Source organism: Sceloporus occidentalis, unplaced genomic scaffold (genome assembly GCF_023333645.1).
Source record: "Sceloporus occidentalis isolate IW3139 unplaced genomic scaffold, rSceOcc1.0.p SCAF_5, whole genome shotgun sequence".
NCBI lineage: Eukaryota > Metazoa > Chordata > Lepidosauria > Squamata > Phrynosomatidae > Sceloporus > Sceloporus occidentalis.
The window spans coordinates 67,634,664-67,647,976 of record NW_028316985.1 but is presented as its reverse complement, the minus strand read 5'-3'; the positions used below and the strand labels follow the sequence as shown (position 1 = coordinate 67,647,976).

Genomic DNA, 13,313 nt, shown 5'->3' with positions numbered 1-13,313 from the left:
CCTTATCATTCCTAGACATAATTTACAATTAACTCAAGAAGGTATCTTGAAAGCAATTTAAATCCCCAGAGTCACTTATAGAAAGGGGAGGACAGTCCTGATAAAAAAGAATGGAAGAGAGTAGGAGTTTTACTGTGGGCATATTGGGTGTATTCCATCTTAAGGATAATTTTTAAAATGGTCCTGAAAATCTACAGTCACATTTCAAGGCTATATCAATGGATATTCACACAGCTATATCTTGTGCTCTGGTGACCCCAACATACAATCACAGAATCCAGATATTGTTGAGCTGTGACAACACTTGGCTAAAAAAGAATGGCTTTTATTAAGGAAAGTGGTGGTAGGAAAAAAAAAACACCCAATTTAAAAACACAATTCTTAACCACAAATTGAAAACAAATAACAGAACCTTAAGCCGCTGTGGGATTTTGACTAGGCTTTGGACTGAGGTCGGTCACTGCTGAAAACACTATTGTTGTAGCTATTAGGAGCTCTGCCCCTGTGGTTGCTGAAGACTCTGATCCTGTGATGCTAGAGCCTGTCCTCTTGTGACTGCAGACCTGGCATATCCTTTGGGCTCTCAGGCTCTCTATATGTTACATCTTCAATAGCCAGGTCTCCCAATGCAGGAGCTCAGCCTGCCCATTTGTTTGTTTTTTGTTTATTGATATTTTCTAGACTTATTTAACTAATGGTAGTAGAAGGGGAAAAAATAAAACCACCAAAGAAATTTAATCAGAAATGTCTTTATAAAATACCATCAAACTGACTCCAATGAGGACACAAGATGTTTGACTCTTGGGTAATACTCAAAAGGGATCAGATCCCATCAGATTTTGGTAGGTAAGTAGGATCAGCTCTGGTTAGTACTTCGATGAGACACCATCCACAGATATTGGGTGTTATAGATTATATTTCAGAGTAAAGGTAATGGCAAACCACCTCTGAGTATCCATTGCCTAAGAAAATCCTATGAAATTTGTGGGGTTACCATAAGCTAACAGACAACATAGGAGTTTATCTCACGGGGCACTTACCACTGCCCAAATGTTCCTGAAGTTTTGCCCAAATGTTTCAGAAGTGCCAGAGGTGGGATCGCCCATCACGCTTCTGAAACATCATAGAGGCTTCCCACTTTCCTTCCGTGGCAGAAGCGTTCGTGGGGATGCCTCAGAAAAGCCATTTTTACTAACAGGATCTTTCATGAATAAAAATGGCTTTTCTGAGGCTTCGCCATGAACGCTTCCGTGACAGAAGGGAAGCAGGAAGCCTCTGACGTTTCAGAAGTACAACGGGTGATCCCACCTCTGGCACTTCTGAAACATCTGGGCAACGATTCATGAACATTTGAGCAGTGGTAAGTGCCCCGTGGGATAAACTCCATACACCACAAGCTCAATTCCAAGTCCCTTAGTGGCAACAACTCTTAATGGAGTGTTTGCTGAGGAAGAAAGGGAAGCCTTAGAGTTCTAACAGCTAAAAGTATTCCCAACTTCACCTTCGTGTCCAATAAGATTAGCCCGCCTACCCTATGTGAAATAGATTTTCCTAACAAACAGTTTGTCATACATTCCTACTAACCTAAGAAATAATCAAAATTAAACAGCGGATCTTTGTTAAGTCTGGAAAGAGAGGTTATTTGAATTGTCATAATCATGCAATTATCTCATTTCCACTGTATTTCAAAGGGCTTTGGTTCTATCTAATCCAATATCAAGAGGAAGTGAGTAGAAGGAGCCCTAATGCAGATTCTGTGATGTATTCATAAATCAGGACTTTCAGAGCCTGTCATGGTCTCCATAATGAGGGTCATTATTCAGGCAGAGTGTCAAAACTACTATCAAAGGACCTTCTCAGAATCACAATCATTCTGTTTCTTGTTAAATAAGCAATGTAGTACACAAAAATGGCAAACAAGAAGCAGGTCAATTTGATACAGTATGAGGGCACCAAGACTCTAGAGTAATTTACCCTCTGGGAATTCTGATGGCTGGTGAGATAAATTATATACACCCTCAGAAAAGATTAATGGTAATAAAAAAATCCCTGAAATAGCTTCTGAAAAAGAGTCCACCTGTATGTACGGTAACTTCAACAACAAAGTGGTTCTCTTCCTAATGCAATGTGCCTAATTAATAAAAACAAAATATGCTTCATGGTTTCAGTGAATGCCATTAAAATTGAGTAAAGATATGCTTTTATTTTACAGAACATACTTTCAAGTAAGTTCCAATAACTGTGTAAAAGCAAAAGCCATCAAAGATATTCACATGGGTTTTCTCAGGTGTGTTGACTTCAGCATTGTCAGTGGTAATAACAGAAGTAATAGTTTAAGCAAGTATCATCTCCTTGCTTGATCAGAAGACCAAAAAGGTCAAAACTTCAAAATAATTATGAATATGTCTAACACCACTCTAGTACCCAACTGAGAGCCAATATGAGATACGGAAATGAATTCAGACCTGAGGAACCTCTACTGTCAAAATGTTGTTCATTTGCTAGCTAGTCTTGAATCAATAAACTAGTGCCATATTTCCAACTATTAATCAGAGTAACCAGGGCCTCTTCACATCAAAAGTTGTCAATAGTTTGTCAAGTAAACTACCTCTGCCTAAATTTTGTCTTCTGTGCAAGTGTTAATAATGCAGGAGACCACTTCTACTTTTACCTGGCCACCTATCTGTTAAAATCTGTTAAAAGATCTGGAAATCTTTGGGGGGGGGGGTAAGAGGCTTGAAGTAGGTTTCAATTTCAAATTACATAATCAACCAACAAAACAACTCTCCATATACCAAGTATAAAATTGTTTATTATGTAAATGAGATCTCACCTTCCTCTGGTACAGAAACCCAGAAATGACATTTTCATAGCAATGCTTAAATACTGGGGCATGGCTTTCCTACTGTGTTTGTGTATTTGACAGCTAACTCCATTTTACCCTTAAGAGGTTCACTGGCATAGAGAGACCACAAATGGAAAATAGCACCAGGTGAAGTGAACCATAAAAGGAAGATAAAGTATTAGGGAATGAACAAAAGTGGAAGATGGCTACCTAGGTTTGGTGTGTGTGTGTGTGTGTGTTTTTTTGAGTCTGTGCTCCTTCAAGGGTTAAAAGGAAAAGAAAAGAAAATGCATCACATCATCACATATAACAATCAGGGGATTTTCTTACAGTTGTTGAATTCTTTCTCCATTAGCTTATATTTATTCAATGCATTATTTATTATAGAAATAAATGGGCTTCTGACTCAGTTTGGATGTTCATCCATAAAACAAATAAATAAACAATTCCTTGTAGCACTACCCTATGTAAGTTTGACAAGACGGAAATTCAATGTGGCATACTATATGAGAAATGCAAGCCCCAACATGGAAACAGAATTAAAACATTTCTCATACATCTGATCTGGGACAGACAATAGAGTGCTGGCAAGGTTCCAAAAATAGGTTTGATTGCTGGTTAAGATGTAGCAAACTCACTACAGACAACATGGAGTCACTGGCGGGATACAGACGGGCAAAAAGGGGTGTATTCATGACGTCATGAAGGTAGAGCCTTCAGACGGGCCTTACCTGAATGCCGCCATGAACACGCCCCCCGCACGCCCCAAGCGGGAAGAAGCGGCATTAAAAAGGTGCTGCTTTTCTCCGCTTCTTTTCCGTTTGATGCGCAGCTGCACAGCTCCGTCTGTAAGCTGCTGCACCGGTACGCCAGAATTGCTACGCTGCTAATTTAAGTTGCCTATTTAAAAGCTCCATGTCTGCTGCGTCGCATAATGAGTCGGGGTCCTGGAACATGCGCAGTTTGCAGTCAGGCTTTAATTGCAGCGTCAGCTGCCATGCAGGTGTGGAAGCTGCAGCACAGCTGCAGCGCATTTTAAGACTCGTAACCCTAACCCTAACCCTAACCCTAGAGCAACATGTACGCATGCGCTGCTTGGAAAGTTTGGACTTTAAAGTGAGCCCCTACACACATTCCTGTGCCATTTTCACCTAACAATAAAAACCGCTAAAACTGTAAATATTTACATATGTACAAGGGAGGTGATGGGGGATGGCAGGGGGACAGCGGTGGCAGCGGCGACAGCTGTGGCTGTGCATTGCAGATTCAGCAGGAGCGCGGGGACCAAAGGAGAGGAGGCATCCATGATGCTGGTGACACTGGCAAAGTGCAAGCGGACAAGGATGCCAACACCAGCTGATCACCAGCTGGCAGGAGACCACCATTGTTCTTGGGCCGAGCGGGGGAAAAAGTTTTAAAGGGGCTTGGGCACTTTAAATGTGCCCATAGGCTTTCTGCCGCCGCTGCTTAGCGCTGCAGCTGCGCATCCGCCAGCCGGCAAAGGGAAAAAAAAGCCCCGTTTTTGGCCGCCCGTGAGGAAGCTGCCTCTCTCTTTGCAGCGTCCTCCGAGGCGGCGGTTTGGAAACTGCGGGTCCGAAACGGACCCAGGTGAGGCGTCTTCACTGCCCCCCGTGTGGAAGCCCCATCTCCTGAGCCACGCCCCCGGGGCGGGCGGTCTAGAGGCTCCGTATTCAGCAGAATACACCTCCAAGACGTCTTCCCCTGCCCGTCTGTATCCCGCCACTGTTAGCTGATAGTTCAATTTTCTTAGATCCTAAGACTTAGAGATGGCCCTGAAGGTCTTCAAGGTATTGCCCTGAAAGAGCAGGTCAACAGCTTGGTTTTGCTGTTAGCACTATCTCTTACAAACTAGACAGTCAGGTAGCATTCTGTGACATTCAACATCTTTCATCAATTTAGCTAGGGTACCAGCTGTGGTTATTCATGCTCTTTTAGCATCTGGATTAAATTATTTAGATTTGGAATGAGTAGTTTGGGTGGTATTTGCATAGAGGAAAAGAAACATTCCTGCCCAATTACCCCACTGACCTGTTCAGTGGGGCCCTTCTGGCACAGGACCCCAAAAATGGCATTTTCACAGTGATGCTTAAATGTTGGGGCATGACTTTCCTACTCTGTTTGTGTAGAGTATATGATAGCTGACTCCGTTTTACCTCTAAGCTTTGCACTGGTATGTGCTTGTACACATGGGGCCAAAATGGCCAAACAAGGCCAAAACAGGTAAAACATAGAGCCAAATGGGCAAATGGGCAAGTTATGGGCCCAACCCATTCTCTGGAGTAAAAAAAAAAGTCCCCATTTGCTTCAAACCCAGGTAGAAATTCTCCCTGCAGATCCAGAAGCTCTGATAGTGATCCAGATTTTCCCATCAGTGCAGACATGGCCTTGGAAGCTTCAGTTGTTTCAAAATCTGGGCAGTCCTAAATTACTTTATAAAGGAGTACCAGAAAGTCTAGGGACTTTTCCATATGAAACTGACCAGTTTTTTAAGATCTCTTTTAGAGACCTTCCTATGGCTAACTCTGTGGCAGACTGGAGTGGTGTGGAGGGACTTTGGGCTGTTTGCTTTTCAGCCCAGCTGCTGTCAGACCCTGAAGAAGTGCAGGGCTGGTGAGTTTCTCACATGACCTACATGGAAACATGGAATTAAAAATGCTGTCACTGTGTCCTTGTCTTATGGTTCTCTCTTCTTATTCAAAGCAATGCCGATAAAAGACTGCTCAAGTTAGATCCCAGGTGGTTGTGAAACAAAGTTAAGTTTAGCCAGGGTTTTCAAACCAAATCAAAATCTTGGTTTCTAAATTCTCACTGATGATGCTGGTTAGGTTTAACTGTGCCAAAATGAATTTTAAACAGATTGGAGGAATCCATATACAAGAGAGAAGTTGGAAAGAGAGTGTGAGCAGCTCAGTTCTGATTCCTTAAGTATGATTGATGGAGAAAGGGTTTTTAGATCCACATGGACTCTTATTGTACTCCATACCCAAATAAAACATTATTCAAAGGATGTATGGCTGATCCTATTATTGTGCTACTGTTAACATCAAGGTGAGCAAAAGATTATGAAGAAAAAACATTGCATCCTCATAAGCCCTTGGTTTTATTCTTCTAATCTGAATGTTATGTAACAATAAATCCTACCTTGTCCAGATTTATTGTTTAAGTAAATTTGTATCTGTAGTATAATCAAAAGCAAACCAATTATGTTCAGGCATCTTTTTTATCCATCTGTTTGGATATAACCATCTATTAAATGGTGTTTGCATATGAGGAAATGTTCTATTGTATGCATAGGTACTCAATTATTTAGATTATACATATGAATAAACCGTGCAGTTGAAGGAGTACCCTTGTAATGTAGGACAATTACATTTCCTACCACAGTTTACAGGTTATTAAACTAATATCAATTTGGCCTACACTGCTGAATATAGGATCTTAACCTTCACCTATGAAAGTCCCTTTCTTAAGGTTATGCATACTGTTTCTAGCCAGTAGTCACTATTCAGTGCAAATGCTGTAAAATGACAACCAGGAAAAAGGCTAACTGAATAAAGACTACAAAACTACACATCGACCTAAAAGTGCATATTAAAATATGGGAAAGTTTAAAGCAATTGTTAAATTCTAATTATATTATATTCCCCAGTCTTAAAGGTATTCTGCCTGCAAGCAATTTTTTTATTATATTAAAAAAAAAACACCCTGTTTTTTGTAGCTAAAAGGAAGTATGATGTTACCAAGAAAGTTAACTTCACTGAACTGACTCCAAACTGAATCTTATGGAGTCTGTAATGAGAATGAAAAGGTCAAATTAATATTTTGTCCCCATATGCTCATCTATACATTTTCTGAGCTTGATCCAGCATGCTTTCAGCATTGGACTAGACACTAGAGAATCAGGTTCAGATCTCTGCTCATCCATAGAAACCCACTGGGTGACTTTGAGCATTTCAGTGCTCTCAACCTCAAGGAAAGGCAATGACAAACCTCCTCATGGCACTGTTTTCTCATGTTTGAAATATCACAGGGGATGTTCCCATTAGGTGAAACCCCGCGTTCTGAATCGAATTCAAGGAGTGCCGTTCCTATTAGGATTCGATTTATACCTAGAACGGTTCTAGAGCAACCCGCATTCGTCCCCATTAGAAATCGAATCGTAGAGCGGGATAAAATTTTAAATCGATTCTTCCTCATTTAACGCGTGTTAAAAAAACACTAGGGTCCAACCTACAGTTTTCCATTGATTCGAGTTAGGAACCGGAGTATTTAAATAGGAACGACAGCCGTGGATTCGTGTTAGATGGATGGGAGGAGCGGACCGCGATGTGGGCTGTCCCTGGGGGAGTTGCCCTTTCTGTCCCCATCCGTCGTGACCGCCGCCATCTTTCCTTTGTCCGTTGCTCAAGCCTTGATCTTGTTGCAGAAAAGAAAGGTAAGGACTCGTTTTAATTTTTTTAATATTTTATTTTTGCCAGAGGCGCTCGTTCCCTGAATCGTTCAAGCGCCTGGATCCCCTGTTAACTAAGCGCCTGCTGCATCTGTCAAACGGAGCTCAGCTGGCCCTTCTCTGACAGGCGCTTGCCGGCTTCTTTTTTTCCCCTATGCTGTGTGATGCTAATATTAAATTTATTTGTTTCTGAAGCCATAAATTTCCGCTGTGCTACCTAGTAATAGTAACCATCAATCATGATGCTTTTTTTGTATGATGTTTTACTTTATTTTACTGAGGACGGTAGAGGGTGGAAAGTTAAGCTGTAGGTGGAGGGTTTTCATATTATTTGCTTGGCCAGTTCAATTCTATTTGTAACTGAGGCCTGAAGAAGGTTTGGTTTGGGGGGGTTAAGAAATTTTGTTTTGCTGGTATTACAAGACAAGCCTTTAGGGGGAGTAGCAAGCAGTAGCGGTGGGCAGCGGGGGATGGGTATCTGTTTCCAGCATCCTTGGTCCATGCCTGGCTGGCATAACAAATGACGGGAAAGGGCTACTTCTCGTTGCCATGGGGACACATTGCTGCAGTGCTTCAAAGGTGAGAAATTAGCACCTTTACTGCCTTGCTCCCTCCCCCATTTCCGCCTACAACTTCCAGAGCCATTTTTGAAATCACTTTTGAGGTGAGGTAAAAGACAACTTGTGCTTGTTCCAGCCTCATTTTGGCTACCCTGAAACTAATTTAGCTATGGAAGAAAGAACACAAGTTGGAGGAAGGGGCGCTAGCTGGAAAGTAGAAGAGACTAGATGTTTGATTGCTATTTGGGGAGAAGAGACAGTGCAGATGCAACTTAGCAAAAACCACAGGAACATCTGTGTGTATGAAAAAATTGCGTCTCAACTACGTAAACATGGATTTAATCGTTCTGCTTCGGAATGCAGGACGAAAGCGAAATCGCTGAAACGCGGTTTTAAGAAATCTCTTCAGATGTCAAAAACCAGTGGGATGGGAGCTATTGATTTTCCATTTTTCCATGAACTACAGGACGTCTTTGCTGGAGACGCTAGCATTGAAGCGAAAAGAGCAGCAGGGGGAAATGCTTTAAGGTTTGAGAAAAAAACCAACCCTACAGAAATGCCACCCAACACGCAACCTCTTAGCTCAACACCTGATGTGTCATCTGAGGATCTATTTACTCAAGGTAAGATTATTGCAAAAAATTAAAACATCCTATGTATTGGCGAGTACAAATTTCAAGATGTTTGCAATAATATATGTTGCAAAGCCGTTTCAGAAATTACTGTACCACCAACCCTTTTTAATTCTGCAGATGCTGTTCAAGAACACTTTGTTTTGAACTTGACTTCAGTACAGGAAGAAAGAGATGAAGACATGACTGTAATTGACTCTGAGCAAGATGATACGGTGCCAATGGGAGAGTGCGTCCCTGAACAGGCAATTTCTGGTGATGTGGAGCCAGATGAACCAGAATTTCCGAATCTACAGCCTGTTCAACCAAGCGGTTAGTCCATTTCATACCCTTCCAAACCCCTTACATTCCACATTTAATTTTGTCTCATTAGCCCAGCAGCATTGTATGGCCACATTCTTCCCCACCCCCCAACAACACTGAATAACATTCTACAGAAAGGTCATTACAATGGCCTTCCTTTTTATTTCTCCCATTCCTCTCCTGCAATGTGGAGGGGGGAGATATGTGGTCAGAGAGGAACATGGCTTTGCAGCCAGCAGTGGCTGAGGCTGAGAGTATGTGACTGGACAGAGGTGTCGCTGGTGAAGGCCTTTCTGTTCATTGTTCCCCTTTCCTCTCCAGCAATGGGAAGGGGGGGAGATATGTGGACAGAGGAAAATGTCATTTTCCTTTGTTTAATAGCCAGCCAGGCTGGGATTGGAACTAGAGGAACATGATTCCTTAAAGAGGGAGGGAGGGAGATGTGGGCTGGCATTTCAAATGCAGATGTACCTCTCCTCTACCTCCTATGCAAGGGACATTATTGATATGCACAAACCCCCACCACTTCCCAGGCCTGAACTACATGGCTGAATTCTGCAGCCAGCAGTGGCTGAGGCTGAGAGTATGTGACTGGACAGAGGTGTCGCTGGTGAAGGCCTTTCTGTTCATTGTTCCCCTTTCCTCTCCAGCAATGGGAAGGGGGGGAGATATGTGGACAGAGGAAAATGTCATTTTCCTTTGTTTAATAGCCAGCCAGGCTGGGATTGGAACTAGAGGAACATGATTCCTTAAAGAGGGAGGGAGGGAGATGTGGGCTGGCATTTCAAATGCAGATGTACCTCTCCTCTACCTCCTATGCAAGGGACATTATTGATATGCACAAACCCCCACCACTTCCCAGGCCTGAACTACATGGCTGAATTCTGCAGCCAGCAGTGGCTGAGGCTGAGAGTATGTGACTGGACAGAGGTGTCGCTGGTGAAGGCCTTTCTGTTCATTGTTCCCCTTTCCTCTCCAGCAATGGGAAGGGGGGGAGATATGTGGACAGAGGAAAATGTCATTTTCCTTTGTTTAATAGCCAGCCAGGCTGGGATTGGAACTAGAGGAACATGATTCCTTAAAGAGGGAGGGAGGGAGATGTGGGCTGGCATTTCAAATGCAGATGTACCTCTCCTCTACCTCCTATGCAAGGGACATTATTGATATGCACAAACCCCCACCACTTCCCAGGCCTGAACTACATGGCTGAATTCTGCAGCCAGCAGTGGCTGAGGCTGAGAGTATGTGACTGGACAGAGGTGTCGCTGGTGAAGGCCTTTCTGTTCATTGTTCCCCTTTCCTCTCCAGCAATGGGAAGGGGGGGAGATATGTGGACAGAGGAAAATGTCATTTTCCTTTGTTTAATAGCCAGCCAGGCTGGGATTGGAACTAGAGGAACATGATTCCTTAAAGAGGGAGGGAGGGAGATGTGGGCTGGCATTTCAAATGCAGATGTACCTCTCCTCTACCTCCTATGCAAGGGACATTATTGATATGCACAAACCCCCACCACTTCCCAGGCCTGAACTACATGGCTGAATTCTGCAGCCAGCAGTGGCTGAGGCTGAGAGTATGTGACTGGACAGAGGTGTCGCTGGTGAAGGCCTTTCTGTTCATTGTTCCCCTTTCCTCTCCAGCAATGGGAAGGGGGGGAGATATGTGGACAGAGGAAAATGTCATTTTCCTTTGTTTAATAGCCAGCCAGGCTGGGATTGGAACTAGAGGAACATGATTCCTTAAAGAGGGAGGGAGGGAGATGTGGGCTGGCATTTCAAATGCAGATGTACCTCTCCTCTACCTCCTATGCAAGGGACATTATTGATATGCACAAACCCCCACCACTTCCCAGGCCTGAACTACATGGCTGAATTCTGCAGCCAGCAGTGGCTGAGGCTGAGAGTATGTGACTGGACAGAGGTGTCGCTGGTGAAGGCCTTTCTGTTCATTGTTCCCCTTTCCTCTCCAGCAATGGGAAGGGGGGGAGATATGTGGACAGAGGAAAATGTCATTTTCCTTTGTTTAATAGCCAGCCAGGCTGGGATTGGAACTAGAGGAACATGATTCCTTAAAGAGGGAGGGAGGGAGATGTGGGCTGGCATTTCAAATGCAGATGTACCTCTCCTCTACCTCCTATGCAAGGGACATTATTGATATGCACAAACCCCCACCACTTCCCAGGCCTGAACTACATGGCTGAATTCTGCAGCCAGCAGTGGCTGAGGCTGAGAGTATGTGACTGGACAGAGGTGTCGCTGGTGAAGGCCTTTCTGTTCATTGTTCCCCTTTCCTCTCCAGCAATGGGAAGGGGGGGAGATATGTGGACAGAGGAAAATGTCATTTTCCTTTGTTTAATAGCCAGCCAGGCTGGGATTGGAACTAGAGGAACATGATTCCTTAAAGAGGGAGGGAGGGAGATGTGGGCTGGCATTTCAAATGCAGATGTACCTCTCCTCTACCTCCTATGCAAGGGACATTATTGATATGCACAAACCCCCACCACTTCCCAGGCCTGAACTACATGGCTGAATTCTGCAGCCAGCAGTGGCTGAGGCTGAGAGTATGTGACTGGACAGAGGTGTCGCTGGTGAAGGCCTTTCTGTTCATTGTTCCCCTTTCCTCTCCAGCAATGGGAAGGGGGGGAGATATGTGGACAGAGGAAAATGTCATTTTCCTTTGTTTAATAGCCAGCCAGGCTGGGATTGGAACTAGAGGAACATGATTCCTTAAAGAGGGAGGGAGGGAGATGTGGGCTGGCATTTCAAATGCAGATGTACCTCTCCTCTACCTCCTATGCAAGGGACATTATTGATATGCACAAACCCCCACCACTTCCCAGGCCTGAACTACATGGCTGAATTCTGCAGCCAGCAGTGGCTGAGGCTGAGAGTATGTGACTGGACAGAGGTGTCGCTGGTGAAGGCCTTTCTGTTCATTGTTCCCCTTTCCTCTCCAGCAATGGGAAGGGGGGGAGATATGTGGACAGAGGAAAATGTCATTTTCCTTTGTTTAATAGCCAGCCAGGCTGGGATTGGAACTAGAGGAACATGATTCCTTAAAGAGGGAGGGAGGGAGATGTGGGCTGGCATTTCAAATGCAGATGTACCTCTCCTCTACCTCCTATGCAAGGGACATTATTGATATGCACAAACCCCCACCACTTCCCAGGCCTGAACTACATGGCTGAATTCTGCAGCCAGCAGTGGCTGAGGCTGAGAGTATGTGACTGGACAGAGGTGTCGCTGGTGAAGGCCTTTCTGTTCATTGTTCCCCTTTCCTCTCCAGCAATGGGAAGGGGGGGAGATATGTGGACAGAGGAAAATGTCATTTTCCTTTGTTTAATAGCCAGCCAGGCTGGGATTGGAACTAGAGGAACATGATTCCTTAAAGAGGGAGGGAGGGAGATGTGGGCTGGCATTTCAAATGCAGATGTACCTCTCCTCTACCTCCTATGCAAGGGACATTATTGATATGCACAAACCCCCACCACTTCCCAGGCCTGAACTACATGGCTGAATTCTGCAGCCAGCATAATTATTTCTGCTCTTCCTCTCTGACTTGGGGTGGGGGATTTTTAACAAAAAAATAAATGTTAGCTTCTATAAATCATATTCATAAATGAATTAACAAATTCTTATCTGAATGTAATTTTGTAATATTCAACAATGTTATATATGTAATGATATTTTAAATAATTTTTAAATTTAAGAATTTTTAAAAATGCAAGAAACTTACAAATATTTTTCATATTTTATACTTTCAGAAACTTACTCTGCAAGACAAATTGCATCACTCACCCCCTCGGAGAGGCTTGCTTTAATTAGGAAAAAATCTGGAAAAGCAAATTATGAATTGTTGGGTCGTGAATTGATGGTAACCTCAAGGAAAAATGTGGAGACTCTAGTGGAAAACAGTAATGATCATTTTAAGGAAGAAATGCAATGGAAAAAGTTGTATCTAGAAGAAACAAGGTCTAATTTCAAGGAGTTAATAGGTGTTTTAAAAGAGTTTACAAATACATACAAGGAGGAGTGTGCAATGAGACAGTCAAAACCAGTCAGGGTTGTTAGGCGTGTGAAGAGAAAGGTTGCTGATAATGTACAATGTGAAGAACAATGTCTTCCAACAAATGAATTAGATGCATGCGCAAAAGAAAACAAAACCTCACAGTGTTCAGAAGAGCAACCAGTCAACCCCGGTCCAAGTGTTGCCTTGGATATTTCTAGAAAGTTCCGGGCCCCAAGAGTAATAAAGAAGCCTGTACCTTTTTCTCCATGATTAAAGAAATAACAGTACGATTAGTTACTGCATGTCAGAAATTTTAGGATTTTAGCTGTAATAAATGGTAATGCATAGATAGTTGAATTGGTTTTGTGCTATGTGTTTGCTCTATTCTTTTCTGCTGCAGGATTTTGATGTATTATGTTTGTTTTAGTGAAGACTTTAGTTTAAGCAAATTAATTTGGATGTAGAGAACACTGTTGTACTATTTGTAATGCACTAGA

General features: G+C 43.2%; 1 protein-coding gene across 1 annotated transcript; it reads left to right on the top strand.

The window, feature by feature from the left end:
• The first annotated feature begins 7,224 nt into the window (after nucleotides 1-7,224).
• On the top strand, nucleotides 7,225-13,313 carry LOC149312276 (uncharacterized). The gene is made up of 4 exons (XM_089526834.1): nucleotides 7,225-7,301; nucleotides 8,343-8,499; nucleotides 8,629-8,820; nucleotides 12,572-13,313. Exons 2-4 carry the CDS (start codon nucleotides 8,433-8,435, stop codon nucleotides 13,084-13,086), a joined length of 774 nt encoding a protein of 257 aa, XP_089382960.1. The 5' UTR covers nucleotides 7,225-7,301; nucleotides 8,343-8,432; the 3' UTR covers nucleotides 13,087-13,313.

Bases quoted from the DNA above. Each gene is read 5' to 3' on its own strand.
- LOC149312276 (XM_089526834.1), top strand. From the start codon at position 8,433: ATGCCACCCAACACGCAACCTCTTAGCTCAACACCTGATGTGTCATCT. The intron at 8,500-8,628 runs GTAAGATTATTG...TTAATTCTGCAG, and splicing joins TGAGGATCTATTTACTCAAG to ATGCTGTTCAAGAACACTTT. The intron at 8,821-12,571 runs GTTAGTCCATTT...TTATACTTTCAG, and splicing joins ACAGCCTGTTCAACCAAGCG to AAACTTACTCTGCAAGACAA.